Source organism: Drosophila mauritiana, chromosome 2R, assembly GCF_004382145.1.
Source record: "Drosophila mauritiana strain mau12 chromosome 2R, ASM438214v1, whole genome shotgun sequence".
NCBI classification, from domain to species: Eukaryota; Metazoa; Arthropoda; class Insecta; order Diptera; family Drosophilidae; genus Drosophila; species Drosophila mauritiana.
Window position 1 is genome coordinate 19,145,567 of NC_046668.1, and position 13,673 is coordinate 19,159,239.

General features: G+C 45.1%; 2 protein-coding genes across 4 annotated transcripts in view; one reads left to right on the forward strand and one right to left on the reverse strand.

The window, feature by feature from the left end:
• The window catches only part of LOC117138540 (carbonic anhydrase 1), a 32,762-nt gene that overhangs the window by 2,171 nt on the left and 16,918 nt on the right, over window positions 1-13,673 (forward strand). The gene's annotated exons all lie outside the window — the stretch shown is intronic.
• LOC117138538 (luciferin 4-monooxygenase) lies at window positions 11,572-13,605 on the reverse strand. Its single transcript, XM_033300676.1, has 4 exons — window positions 13,127-13,605; window positions 12,865-13,057; window positions 12,681-12,803; window positions 11,572-12,562 (listed from the first exon to the last, which is right to left on the reverse strand). Exons 1-4 carry the CDS (start codon window positions 13,470-13,472, stop codon window positions 11,587-11,589), a joined length of 1,638 nt encoding a protein of 545 aa, XP_033156567.1. The 5' UTR covers window positions 13,473-13,605; the 3' UTR covers window positions 11,572-11,586.

Consider the following 13,673-nt stretch of genomic DNA (forward strand, 5'->3'; position numbering starts at 1 on the left):
GCATCTAGCTAACTTTTAGCTACTCTCTACACGGGGTGTGTTATCAACACGGTGCGCTCTCACCACTCTCTCTCCCGCTCTCCCTATTTGTTTAATAATAACGTGCATAATGAAGAGCATTGTTCGCTTTGTCGCGCTCGTTGTTGTAGTAGTTGGTGGTGGTTTATGCGCTTTTGTTGCTATTTCTTATCACTCGCTCCTGCCTTCCCTCTCGCTCTTTTGCGCCAGCTGTTCCGGTAGCATTTTCAAAGGTGCGATCTCTCGCTATCTCTTTCATCAGCTACGCATGCGCAGCTGCCTGAGATTTTGGATTTTTGATTAGGTTCGCTTGTTATTGTTGCTGTGATTTTGTGCGAATTTCGGGCGCAATTTCAAGGCAGTTATCTTTGCGTTTAGACTATTTCAACCCTTTGGTATTTCCGTTTCGAAATTTGTTTGGTGACTTGCGCAAGTTTGAACACTTCTGGGTGATAAGATTACCCGAAACTTTTTAATGCCCAGTAAATAACGCCCATTCATGAACGCTCGGGGTCATAAAACGAAAATGTGCCACAAATACACAGTGTTACACTGAAATTATGAGCAATCGACAGCAATTAGGCAATTGAATAATTGGTGCAAACACTATTAAAGCCATAACAGTTCGATCGCCCACCCGTTCGTCGGTGAAAATAATTAAGAGGAGCCCACGATGTGTTTTCTCTTATTTCACTATTGCCAATTTGAGATAGTTTCCAAATTGCGAAACTAACTGAAACAAGCACTGAGCAAAGTAAGCAAATTAAATCCACAAACAACTAATGAACGAAGTGCACTGAAACGAACAAATGAAAACAATGTTTCGCTTATGAAGGATCGAAATTCATAGAAGGAAACCATTCAATACTGTATCTCGTTTAACATCGGTATGTTATTGACACCTTTAAACAAATTTTTACACCGCCCATCACAGAATAAAATCGACAATAAATGCCATTTTCAAATGGGTATACCCATAAATCGTGTCCAAACCCAGAGTTTTAAATCATTAACACAATGTAAACTAAACAATCTGATTTGACTAATAATGGTTTGGGCCGAAAACTTTGACAAGCACAATCAATTGTCATTTATTGACATTTGTTTATTTTATTTGCTTGCTGACAGCTATGCCCAACTTTTTGTTTATACGAAATGCCATGGCATTGACCCCCAAACTTTTCAGTGTGGAGCCTCACAAAATGAGACAGTTCTGGGGAGCTAAAGCATTTGGAGTTCAGAGTGCACACGAATGGAATTTCGCCCCATTCGTTGTCAATGTAATTTGTCAGTTCAAAGACCCCGTGCAGCACGAGGACTCCGATTCCAACTACAACTAGTTGTCGTGCCATCCAGCCAGGATGCAAAGGACCCCGAATCCTACGTGCAAGATGTTTACATGGCGGCGTCGCCCTGACAAATGTGCCAAGTGTGCGGACGTGCGCCCAGGTCCCAGTTCCCAGTTCCCAGTACCCTGTACCCAGTTTTCCAGCTCCCAGTTACCAGATCCCAGCTCCGAGAGCCCAAAAACGCAGATCCCCGAGTCGAGTGCAGCTAAAAAAATGTAATCAATGTATTTTTGTCACGTTAACGAAATGCACGAGCCTCGCAGCTCAGCTCAGTTCAGCCGGCGCAGCTGCCATAAAAGAACACTGAGAGAAATGTGTCCTCTTCAAGTGCAATTAACGCCATTTGGTTGTTACACAGATGTGCAATTTATACAGACCATGCGAGTGTGATCTTATCTTAAGAATATTTCTAAGAACTATAAGTTTCATGAACTTAGTTTCATACAACTAAGATCTTTTTTCTCAGTGTAGCTTCACTTCCTTCGTCACCGCTCGAACAAACATAAATTGTGTCTGTCTTCCATTCTGTTTGTCGAGCTGCCTGAATTTGCACGGCATGACAATAACAAAAACAACAACAACAACCATAGTAAGTACTAGTATGACTGCAACTACAACTACAACCGAGCTACAGATGACGGAGAAGAATGAGTCGAAATGCCGGGCAGAATGCACAAAGGATTGTCAGGGAGAAATGTCACGTCGTTCGGCAGCAATTATCCCCAGAGCCCAATGAGCATTGACTGAGCGAATGAGTCCTGCGTCTGCGAAGGATTCCGGTTGAGATTTGGATGCTGAGACTGAGGCCCGAAATCTAGACGGCAGCTGCCCGACTTTGGCGCGAGCTACAATGCAATTGCCGTACAGTGAGCACTCGCTAAGGGTTGCAGATGCCGTGATTTACCTGAGTTCTGCCTGCCTTAAGAAGTTCACACAATATATAGTAATATACATTAAGAAAGCAACATAACTGACTGAGCTAAACTGTATTTCTCGACACTTCACAAAGGATATTTGCCACAGTTTCTTGAGTTATGAACATCAAGTTTTTTTCCGCCTGTTCCATAGCTCAATCCCATATAGCACATAGGTACTACGGGTATATGGTACATCCCTCTTTTCGGTGGCAGTGATGTGTGCCTTATGCCACGACTTCCTCCCCGAAAAAAAAGCAGAGCGATGAGCGAAGAAAACTTAAGTGCATTTGTGCCACTGCGAGTCGCGTCGTCTGCCAGCTGTCTGCACCCCTGCATTGCTATTGCTACCCCCATGTGTAATTAAGTCGAGCATTATTCGATATGCTGCACTGCTGAAATTTATGGCCACATGCATTTGCTGGCTATTTATAGACCGAACTAATGGCGCATCGCTTCTGGAGTTCATAACCTTACCTATGCATAACTTCGTTTGCCCACAGTCGAATGTTATCGAACTGGCACAATGGATGATTGGATTGCGATACTGTTCAGTGGGCCAGTGTCGAAAGAACTCTGGATTTATTTTGACAAATGGGGTTGCTATAGGTTTCTATTCGTGTGCGCTGTTGATGATTAATGGGGCAAGCCAACTTGAGTGGCATTTAACTATCGCTGTTATCTAAGGCATACTCAAATCGGCTAGTCCAAAGGCTCATAAAACTAGTAGATAACGTGGATGCAGCCCTATGGCTGCAAGTATGTCGATAGTGCCGTTGTAACTCAGCTATGCCCTTCGTGATAATCAGCAAACTTTCAGAAGTTATGCAACAGATTGAAAAAGTGCTACATACCAAAATTCAAAGCTCTCATGATACAAGTTTTAGTGATAAAGGGTTTTTCTGAATGAAACGCTCGTGGGAAGAATGAGAAGTAGTAGACTAAATTAAGAGTTTATTTAACCGCATATTCTAATCCGCAGAGAGTCAGCTTAGCTCGCTTTCTGCGGCATATTTGCAGCATGAGTTCAAAGAGCTATCTGTGAAAAGAAAACAATAACCAACACTCTCGGTTGTCGTGAGTCACCGGCGAAGTTTCTGTGTGTCAGCGCGCGAAAGAGAGACGCCGCAGATCGCGAAGTGATTAACTTCTGTATCTGACAGTCTGAAATTCACCTTTCGAAGTGCCAAGTTTGCGGAAATCGTCGGTATAAGGAGTATGGGTAAATATTCGATAGCTCGGCGGATCGAAGCGGCGGAAACCCGACGCCTCCGCAGGCGCCTCAAGTTGCACTTGGCGCTGGCTCAGCTTTTTTTTTGCGGAGCTGCCTTCCTTATCGCCGCGTCTGTGTCATCAGAAGGCGCATCAGCAGCAGTAGAAGTGAAGAGCACGCGGCAGCAGTAAAGAAAATAATTTAACGACCGACCGACGTAGCTAAATCGAAATCGCGACTGACAGAGAAAGATAGAAGATAGCAACAAGTCGCTGGCAGCCCGCTTGTTTACCTTGAGTTGGATGTTCGTGGCAGCGGAACCAGCAGAAACTCTAAACTTGCAGCTGCAACTCTTATCAGCAGCGCAGTGCATTGACATTGTTGCACTTGCTGTTGCTGCTGCTGTTGCTGCTGCTGCTGCTGTTGCTGCTGTTGTTGCTGCTGCTGCTGCTGTTGCTGCGGTTCTATTGAGCGCGTGGTCAAAGGCTTTTCAAAGACTTCGCAGCAAACAAGCATTAGCTAATTCGTCTGATTCAACTTTGAATGGAGGGTCTGTGAACATAAAGGCGTTGGTATACATGACTTTTAGGTACTTTACTTCAACTTGGCGTTGAACGAGTGAAGCTGCATCGCGCTTGTAGTGCTTTATTGAGTCGATTTTCTTTAAAAGAACTTAAGATATTTAAACGGATTTTGTTTTACTTTCCTAGGGCAGCTCAAGTACTTGTTAAACAGCTTAATACGCCTATTGTTTGTCCTCAAAGTTTATATTTTCTTTGGGTAAATCTGCCCTTTTTGTCGCACATGCCACCTTTCTCTCTGACTTGACCGCAGCGTGTTTATCCGCCTTAGCAAGCTGTGGGATTACCATGGATGTCCTTGCTCGCGAGTGGGCTGGCTGCTTATTAAGTCATAGCCAATGCTGAGGGCAAAGTTCAAAGGCACTTGGCGCCCACATAAGTATGCAACGCGCTCATGTTTGTCTTGAGCGGTGGATGCATCCTGGCCCGGCCGCACGTTGTTGTTCTTGCTGCAGCTGCTGCGGCTGCTGCGGCTGCCTTTGTGTGCACTCTCATAATTTACTATTTTAGTAGCTTACACGCACACATACAGCCACAGTGGAGGAGCGGCTTTGTTGACTTTTGTTTTAACGCCTCACACACACACACACACACGAAGGATTCGCACTCATGCACATGCTTCACTTGACGCACATTGTTGTTTAAACTGGCGCTGGGGGTAAATCACACAATTTATAAGTGTGGACCAACAGAGCGGAGCTGGCCTATCTGCAGGAACAACAATGCGGCGATGGCGCCTGCCTTATATTAACAAGCCAAAAGAATGGAAGACCGCGAAAAGTGGAAGGATATAGGCGATGGGCGGCGGGGGGACGGAATAAAACTGTTGACAGTGCCGCGAAACAAGCGAAAAAACATTGCATAAACTCAGGCGCACGCATCCCGAATGAGTAAGTGAGATGGCCATGTGGCGAAAGAGATAGAGATGTTGTGGGTGCGCGCCGGTGAAAGGATAAAAGGGGGGTGTGGGGGGCTAGCGGCACTGGGCGACAGCGAACACTTAACAAAGCATGTCCAGCTTTTAAGTGTGAAATGAAGCAGAAAATTGCACTGCACAGCAAATGCTTATAATTCCCAAGTGGTTATTCGTGCATGGGAACTACATATGAACGGTTAGGCATTTATTTAGGTAAAATTTAAAAGTGGTACCGATTTTAAATGTTTTTTTTTAAGTGTATAAATGGATTTATGCTGCGGCATGTAATACCATGGCAGCTCGCGAGTTGGCGCTTTAAGAAGGCCGCCGAAAGCAAAACTCTTTTCACTTTGCCATTATGCGACTGGTATAAAAGGGGGGACGAGGGATTGGCGGGCTTTGGAGGATGTCTGGTGGGGGGTTATTTGGGGGAGGGGGTCAGAGCGAGCGCGTTCTGTGCAATAACATATGTTTTCGGAGGCAGCGAGGATTATGTAACAACTCGCTGCATTTGAACAATGTTTACCCCCCGGCCCCATCCCCCCTCCTATCCGTTGTTCTGTCCAGCAGCGAAAAGAAATGTGGCGGCATTGGGGGGGTTTGAGGGGGCGGGACTGGATGTGCTTGTGTGCGTGGCAAAGCCAAAATATTTGAACAATTTGCGCTGTAGATTTCTTTGGCAGCCGCAAAAGCGAAGCTAACAGCCTTCGCTTTACATGTGTGTGTGTGTGTGCGTGGCAAAGAAAGTGTGAGAGTGTCAGTGTCGCATCCTTTCGCCTCTCTCTCTCGCTCCATCTGGCCCTCTCTGTCGCACTCGCACACGCACAGACTGCACTCGTTTAGCATCGTTAAGCTTTCCACTTTCCGCTTTTGTATGCCGGGCCACATTTTTCGTGCTAATATCGTTAAAATGTTATTACAACGTAGTTTTTGCTTTAAACTTCCCGCCTTCCCCTGCCCCGCTGACATCCTGCCGCTCTCGTCCTTTCTGTTGGAAAATTATCGTTAGCTCTCCGTTCCAACCGCCCCCCTGGATATTCTTTCATGTTTCTGGGCTGGATTTTCGCTACATCGTGTAAAATTAATTGAATGTAGCTGCAGCACTGAGCCAGTGCAGCCAGATGGCCAGAAGCGGATATAAGCCAGGATCTGGCCAGCTAGCCAGCCAGTGGGCCATGTAATTTAGATGCTCGGCTGCCAAGCCAACTTAAGTGCAACCTTAGTTAACCCTTCCAAACTGCCTTACATCGGTAGTTCAAAAAAGTGTGTTTCAGATTAAAAAAAAATGTTCGTAATCATAACAAATAATCTTTTTCGATAGCTGTAAATGTGCCTCAATTGCTTGCTGTGAGTTTTTTTACGAACGTTGATTGATATATAACACTTTTTTCTTTACCGAGTAGTACTTAAACAATTTTAACGCATTGACGTTATTCACAATTGCCTATAAAGTCTTTGAATTTTTTCAAAACTTGCATAGAATTGACACGACAGAGTTAAAAAACGAACTTATTTCTTTTCCTGCTTAAATGAGAAGGCGAGAAATTGAATTTTTGTTGGTAAACATTTTATTGGTCGATTGGCCATTATTTTTTTGAAGTAAAACAAACCTATTACATGTTCAGAAAGTTATTTACATAACACATTTTTTTCTGGCAGTAGTTTAACACGCGATAGTTGCGATCTCAAAAAAAAAATCGAACTCGAATCCAATGCTGTTACGCGTAATGAAAATGTAATTTTGATTGGGTGAAAATGAATTAAAGTTGTGCACACGTTTTATGTCCTTTTTATTTCGCTTTTTACCGCGAATCATCGCAATCTGAGAGTTATTATAGATTAAATAGGGAAAAAACTGGTTTCCCACGTTCTCTTTTATGCAGACTGCAATAAAAATGCAATTCCTTTTTGCCGCGTTGAAAAAATATGTTTGTTGCAAGCAAATAAAAATGAATGGAGAGAATAGGGTTTAATTTCCATACAAGACCCAATGGCCCCGCATACCTTAAATGTTTGTTCGAGGAGTTCATTTGTAAATGGCTCAGCTTGAAGAGCCATAATGCCTTATCAGACGACCCCGATTGTTTGCCCAACTCGAGCTCGAACTCCACCTGGCCTATCTTATCGGGCAGCCCCAAAAACCCCTCCATTTCCGCATTTTTCTTTTTTTTTTTAATATATTTTCAAGTCCGCTATGCGATCTTGAGCGATGTGCTCCCCATTTGCTGTGACAAATATTGATTTATGCTTTAAGCTTTCAGCGATTGCCGTGCTGCATCGCAGCGTTCTGGAGCATATCAAATATTTGCTTAAATACAGCAAAGGCAAGCTTATTTTTCTGCGAGCAAATGAACTAAGCTGCGTACCCGGGGAATGGGTGGGCGTGGCAGGCGGGTGGGCGTTTGTTTTTCCCTCGCATTGCAAGACAAACATGGCAGCTAGCAATAAGGAGTTTTCCATGAAAATTTCGCTCCTTTCAACAGCCTTGGTCCGGCGGCAGGATAAATGATTTCGCCAACTTTTTCTGCTGCGACGGCTTCTGCCTCATACAATTTCTCTGCTCAGACGTAATTTAATGATGAATTTTCCTGGTGCACAGCAAATTAAGTTCGAGGAGTTCAAGTTCAAGGCGCCTCAAGAAGTCAGTTTAGCTAAGTGTAAATATTATTTAATTCTATAAGTATCTCAAAAGCCCACAAAGTGATGTATATAAAATACATGCTAATCTTGTATGAATATATATGATTATTTTTTACCGTGTAAAGTTTAGGTCCAAACGTGGGCGTTTTGTGGGCGTGCGATTGCGTGTCTTCAGAAATTATAATCCATACAAGAGGAGAGAACAAACTGCTGGCCGGAGACGCAAATGGGAAAAGGGGCTGCAGTGGCAGGGATGGATCTGCCATTCGTGAATGCTTATTTATATATTTCCCTATCTGCGATGAAAAGTGAACTATTATTCAGTGGGCCCTGACCAAGAAGCGCTCAACTGAGACGCCAGCGGCGTGTGCCAAGACCTCCTCGCCACCCCACCCCCAAGGACCTACCGCGTCCAACCCTTATCCTGGCACCTATTCCCGCGAAGGATCCCACCCCTCCGCCTGCCATATTCTGCGTAGGCGCCGCGAAGCGTGGCCAGACAGACGGCTGGCAGGCGTTAGGACACGCGTCCTTTTTCCCAACTACCATATACCACCGATGCTCTTGTTGCTCTCCTTGTGCTACCATTCGGGCTAAGAAAGTTTTCCGGTTGCGGGCTTCCTGTCCCAAGGAAATAAATGCCAGCACAACAGCTGCAGATCCTCACGTCCGTCGGCCGAAGAAATCATTAGTACGGAAATTCAGGACATCAACTTTATTTCTATGCAGTTTGGATTCTGAGTTATGCTAATAATAAATATATAAATACTATACTCACTCTGAGCAAAGGTTTTTTATTGCAGAGCATTTAAGGTTCGGCATTTATATTTCTAAAATTTTGCAAATGTTTTCTTTGGCTTATCTAATCCAGGATGTGAACGCGTATTAAATACTTTGGGATGCACCTTTTCCATTCAAATCTTATCAAGTCTACTTTTGTCACACGAACACACAAAATATACGTGAATTTTCGATTCTATTGTGTGAGTATAAGTTTTGTTGCGTTTATCTTTTGGGGCCCGCAGCTTTCACATCGAATCCGATTGTAATATTATGTGTTTTTGCCGTTTTCGGGGATTTTCAGGAGCCTCGCCAAAGCCCTCAACTTCCGAGCCAGCATCTTTCACGGGCTTCCCCTACATACACAGAGAACTATTTAACTAAATTAAATCAAAATATTATAGTACATATTATTATAATATATTGCATATTTATAACTTTATTAAAGCACCAGAATATTAAGCATATGTAATATACACATTGTTATTTATATTATATTACAAAACTCACCATTTCCACCTTATTTTTTAACGTGTGTGGTGTATTTTTCACACATCCTTTGCCATCAATCAAAACTGCGTGAAATCAAGAATTTATGCCTCATTGGCAGCCGGGGCACGCTCGAGCGCATTGAGCAGATAAAAGCAGCCGCCGCAGCAGGTCGACACCGGGAAATCGCATAAAAGTGCTACCCACAAAGGGCGCGCTTAATGTATGCGCAGTGTGGTGGGCGTGGCAGGCGCATAGGCAACCGCAAGGCAACAAAAACACACATTTTATTAAGCGACAAACACGGGCGAGATGTCGCTGTCCAGCGGCAGGATGACCCAACACCCACACTTGGGGCGACTCGGACTTTGGGGAATCCTGACCGGTGACCACAAGTCAGATGCACGTGTAGGCCCAACGCAGGGATGTGTGCGGTGGGCGGTGGCTCATGGGGGTGGGGCATAAAAATTGCATGGACCCAAAGTTGATTTGAATGTGGCCCCTGAGTCAGGACCCCTGAGCAGTGCTAACTTAGTTAAATATTACCACACCGCAGAGCATTTGCAATGCAGCCACCCATATCCCGAGCACCAACTGTGGTTTTTACAGGCGATGTGGCACGTGTCAGAGGCAACTTAGGTGGAGTGTGAGAAATAATAGTATATAAAACCACTTTTAAATAAGCTTTAAAACAGTGCATATTCATATACACAGTGAAGTTCTATTGAGTTGATCAGTTGTAATTGCTCAGTAATTTATCGTTATCCCACCATCCCATCGACATGATAAGAAACAAGGTCCTAATTTCATTTGCAGCGAAATGAGGGCTGTTGCCAGTAGATTTTTCAACTCCCATAGTCCAGGTGCTCAGTGAGTGGCATCGAAAGTAACGGACAACTGCTGTCTGCCACCAATAGTTGCCACCACTATGAGCTGGGCAAACATTTCAACCCTCCGAGGAGGCGAAATCAACGCACGGCAGATGTGCGAGAGCTCGGCGATCGAGGCGCAGGACATGTTCCGTGTCGCAGGACATATGCGGGATATCCCGTGAGCGCTCTCCCTTTTTTCGTAGATCCACCCTGGGCAGCACCGAAAATGTTTGTTTGATTACCAGTCAGCGTGGAGAGGGGCTGGGGCAGGAACTTATCTAAATTCCCAGTTCGGTCGGGTTGAGTGGGTTCGGTGTGCTGGTGTGTATTGTTGTTGCACTTTCTGTACAGTTATTGTTGTTTGTTCTGTGGCAGCTCCTGTTTGCATATTTCCATATGCTGCGCGTTTCCTTGATGAAAATTTAAAGCATAAATTCCAGCTTTTTGTTTCATGGCAATGCACAAGGCATATAAAATGCGCAACACATTACAATGCACATTTTTGCTATGTTTACCTGATGCTTAAATGCACTCGCAACTGCGGTTGCAGTTGCCTAACAATTGTCAATGAAATATTTGCTAGTTTTTAAATCGTTAAAATTTGTCGGCATAGTTGGACAAAACAAAGGAAAACATTTCGAATTCAACATCACTTCTCGATAGACTTAGCCAGGCTAATCTTTTTCGAACTTTTTAAATTGGGAAATGGGATACACAACTGCACTTAATTTATGTAAATCGTTTATTTTCCAGTTAGGTGTGGCTTGAGGAATTCCAGCAGAGCCGAATCCTTCGAAATTAGGAAACGAAAGAGGCTTAGAAGACTGGTCTGCTGACCTTCTTTTGCCTTATCCTCTAAGCGGAAATTGTTAAGCAACTCACTTGGCCTTAGCGCGTCCATTCACTTATCCACTCATTCATTCACTCACCGACTTATTCCTGCCTTGATTCATTCAGTTATTCGTTGGTCATGCAAATCCCTGGCACACAAATTTACACCTTGGGTGCAGTTTGCAAAGCCCAGGGATAATCCGCATTAGTTGCAGAATGCAGACGGGCACACAGATTCGGATTCGGATCCGGAATGAGACCGGAGCAGGGGGCCAGGACCCAGCCGATCCGACAGGACCATGTGGCTATAGGGCTTAGTCTCCTCTCCCCTCTCCTCCCCCGCTAACTGGTCATATTACGCTATTTGTGCCACTCGTGTGGAAAGGGGCAAAGGCAAATTGAATCGTGTTTTGTCGAGCATTTCATTCCGGAATTTGTCAAATGTCGAAAATGTGCAGACTGGCTTCGATTCAGAAAGTCCTAAAAACCCCAAACAGAAACAGAAACCAATAAAATATGTATGTTTTGTCCATCACTCTCCATACCCCACTGACCATTGCCCACTGCCCATTGGCCCTTGCATATTGCAATTTTAATTTTTCAATTCATTTTATGTTGAATATCTGACCGAGTCGATGTTTTTACGCCCCGGCAACTGGATTCGCAGCCGCAGGGGTGCCACAAATAACAAATTGCTTGTCATTGGCATTGCCAATGGGTCCCAGGACCTCCCATCCCCCTCCACAAGGATAGTATCCAAGTCCAAGACCCCTTCCTCGAAAGCCTTTAGACAATTTACAATTTGAATCTCGATTAGAATTCATTGAGTTGCCGACATTAGTTAGCCAGTAGCCTGTAAGAAAGTACAGTGGTTCGAAGTCGAGAGTGTAGTGCTTTGCTTTTAAAAATAATCAATCTAGAAAATGCATCGATTTTTAAAAGCATTTAGAGCTAAGAATTTGAAAGGATGTGGTAACTATTTTTTATTCAGCTTTAAGTTCGAGCTGCTGTACGAGGCCCAGGACCTTTCGCCTCTGCAGTTTATCATTGGGTGTTTTTGGCAGACTGTCGATGAAATACACACCTCCCCGAATGTGGTAGGCTCCGCTCAAGTGTCGCTCCACAATGTTTCTAATGTGATCCGCCGTAAGGCGTTCCCCTTCCGGACTTTTGGTGCGGACTACGGCACAGGCCGTGAGATTGGTGGTCACCTCGTCAGGTATGCCGAAGACACAGGTCTCACTGACGCCGGGCAACCTGAGGATGAACTCCTCGATCTGCTCGGGATAGATCTGGAAGTTGTTGAACTTGAAGACGTCGGTGTCACGGGTCTGGATGTACAGATAGCCCTCGCTGTCAAGGTAACCGATGTCTCCCGTGCGGAACCACATGCCGTCGGAGCTGAGGGCTCTTCGAGTGGCCTCCGGGTTTCGGTAGTAACCGTCCCACTTGAACCGCAAACGAGCGTAGATGATGCCCACTTCATTAATGCCAAGTGGCATCTTCAGTTTGTCCAGCACCCGCAGCTCCACATTCCGCATGACCTTGCCCTCGCAACCCACTGGTCCACCCACGTTTTTGCTCAGTCCGCCCATCTCGGACAGCCCATAGCCCACAACGAATCTTTGGCTACCAATCAACTCGTACATCCTGCGAGACACCGCCTTGCACACTTTGGATCCAGCTCCAATCAGAACCCGTATAGATTGGAGCTGGGCCTTTAGTTCCATCACATCACTGTCATGCTTGGAGAGCAGGGCAATCTGATGGGAGGCCAGGAACAGGAAGGTCACCTTGTGTCTCGCCACCAGTTGGAGCAGGTACTCCACACTGTATGGACGATTGGTGATTATACGACGGCAGCCGTTGAGGAGCGAGGCCAGAAGAATTATGGTTCCCGATATCCAGTAGAGGGGACTGAACGACAGCAGCACGCTATCCCGGGTGTAGGTGTTCGGACTGTAGGGAGATGGAATTATTGATCATATTATTAATAATTAAATAGATATACTAATCGTTTTAATTGCTTAGAAATTGGATCATTATGATATGAAGTCATAGTTAAATGAAAACATACTTCTTGCAATTACAGAGTAAACTACGATGGGATCGGGTGACGCCTTTTGGCATTCCCGTGGTTCCCGAGGAGCACACAATGAATGCGGTGTGATCGCCATGTAGTTTTGGACATGGTACATACCTAAAATTAGGAAAAACAATTAGAATTGATTTAGTTCATCACGAAATACACAGAAACTTACGCGGCTGCTGTAATGCAATCATCATCATTAAGGAGCACACTTATGTCAAGCACTCCTTCTAATTTTCCATTGACCAGAAAGATCTTGGCCGGGTTTTTTAGTTTTCCATTGACCGTCTTTATTATATGGTAGTTCTCTACATCGCAGAAGATAACCCTTGGCTCGGTAATGTCGTACATGTATTTGACAGTCTCTGAGAAGGAATTTAAGAACACCATGATAGTAAACATACTAAAGTAAGTATGGGAGTTTTGGTTCTAACCCTCAGTAAACTCCGGATGCAGTGGATTGATGGGGATGCCACGGAGCAGAGCCGCGATTATCACACTGGTTAGATACGTCGAGTTATTGGCCGATATGCCAACGACATCGCCCCTCCGCAGACCCAATCTCTTGAAGGCCTGTGCGATCCGGGCACTCTGCTGAGCCAGCTGGGCACCGGTGAGCTCCTGGCCCGTGGGATCGCAGGTTTGCATCACCTGATCGGCGTTGATCTGCAGCACGCGCATGATGACCTCGCCCAGGGTCATCTCCGGACCGTAGAAGTCCTTGCCACGCGGTCCAAACCAAGTCCGCGAAGCGGCATCGTAGTGCACCTCACAGCTCATAGTGCTTTCCAACGTCCGGCGATCGAATAAGTGCTTTATTGCGTCTCATTTGGGTTTTATATGGCTCGGGGAGTACGGAAAACAAAGTGGAGCTGTTAATTAGTCGGACACGTCAAGACATCGATGCTTGTCGCCAGTGTCAACTAAAATAGATGCTGATTTACTCATTGGCAAGTCGGAGCCGCCTCTGTGTCCCGCTAA

Coding starts and splice junctions, on each gene's coding strand:
- LOC117138538 (XM_033300676.1), bottom strand. CDS start 13,472: ATGAGCTGTGAGGTGCACTACGATGCCGCTTCGCGGACTTGGTTTGGA. Junction 13,058..13,126: donor GCATCCGGAGTTTACTGAGG/GTTAGAACCAAA, acceptor ATTCCTTCTCAG/AGACTGTCAAATACATGTAC. Junction 12,563..12,680: donor TTACTCTGTAATTGCAAGAA/GTATGTTTTCAT, acceptor ATCTCCCTACAG/TCCGAACACCTACACCCGGG.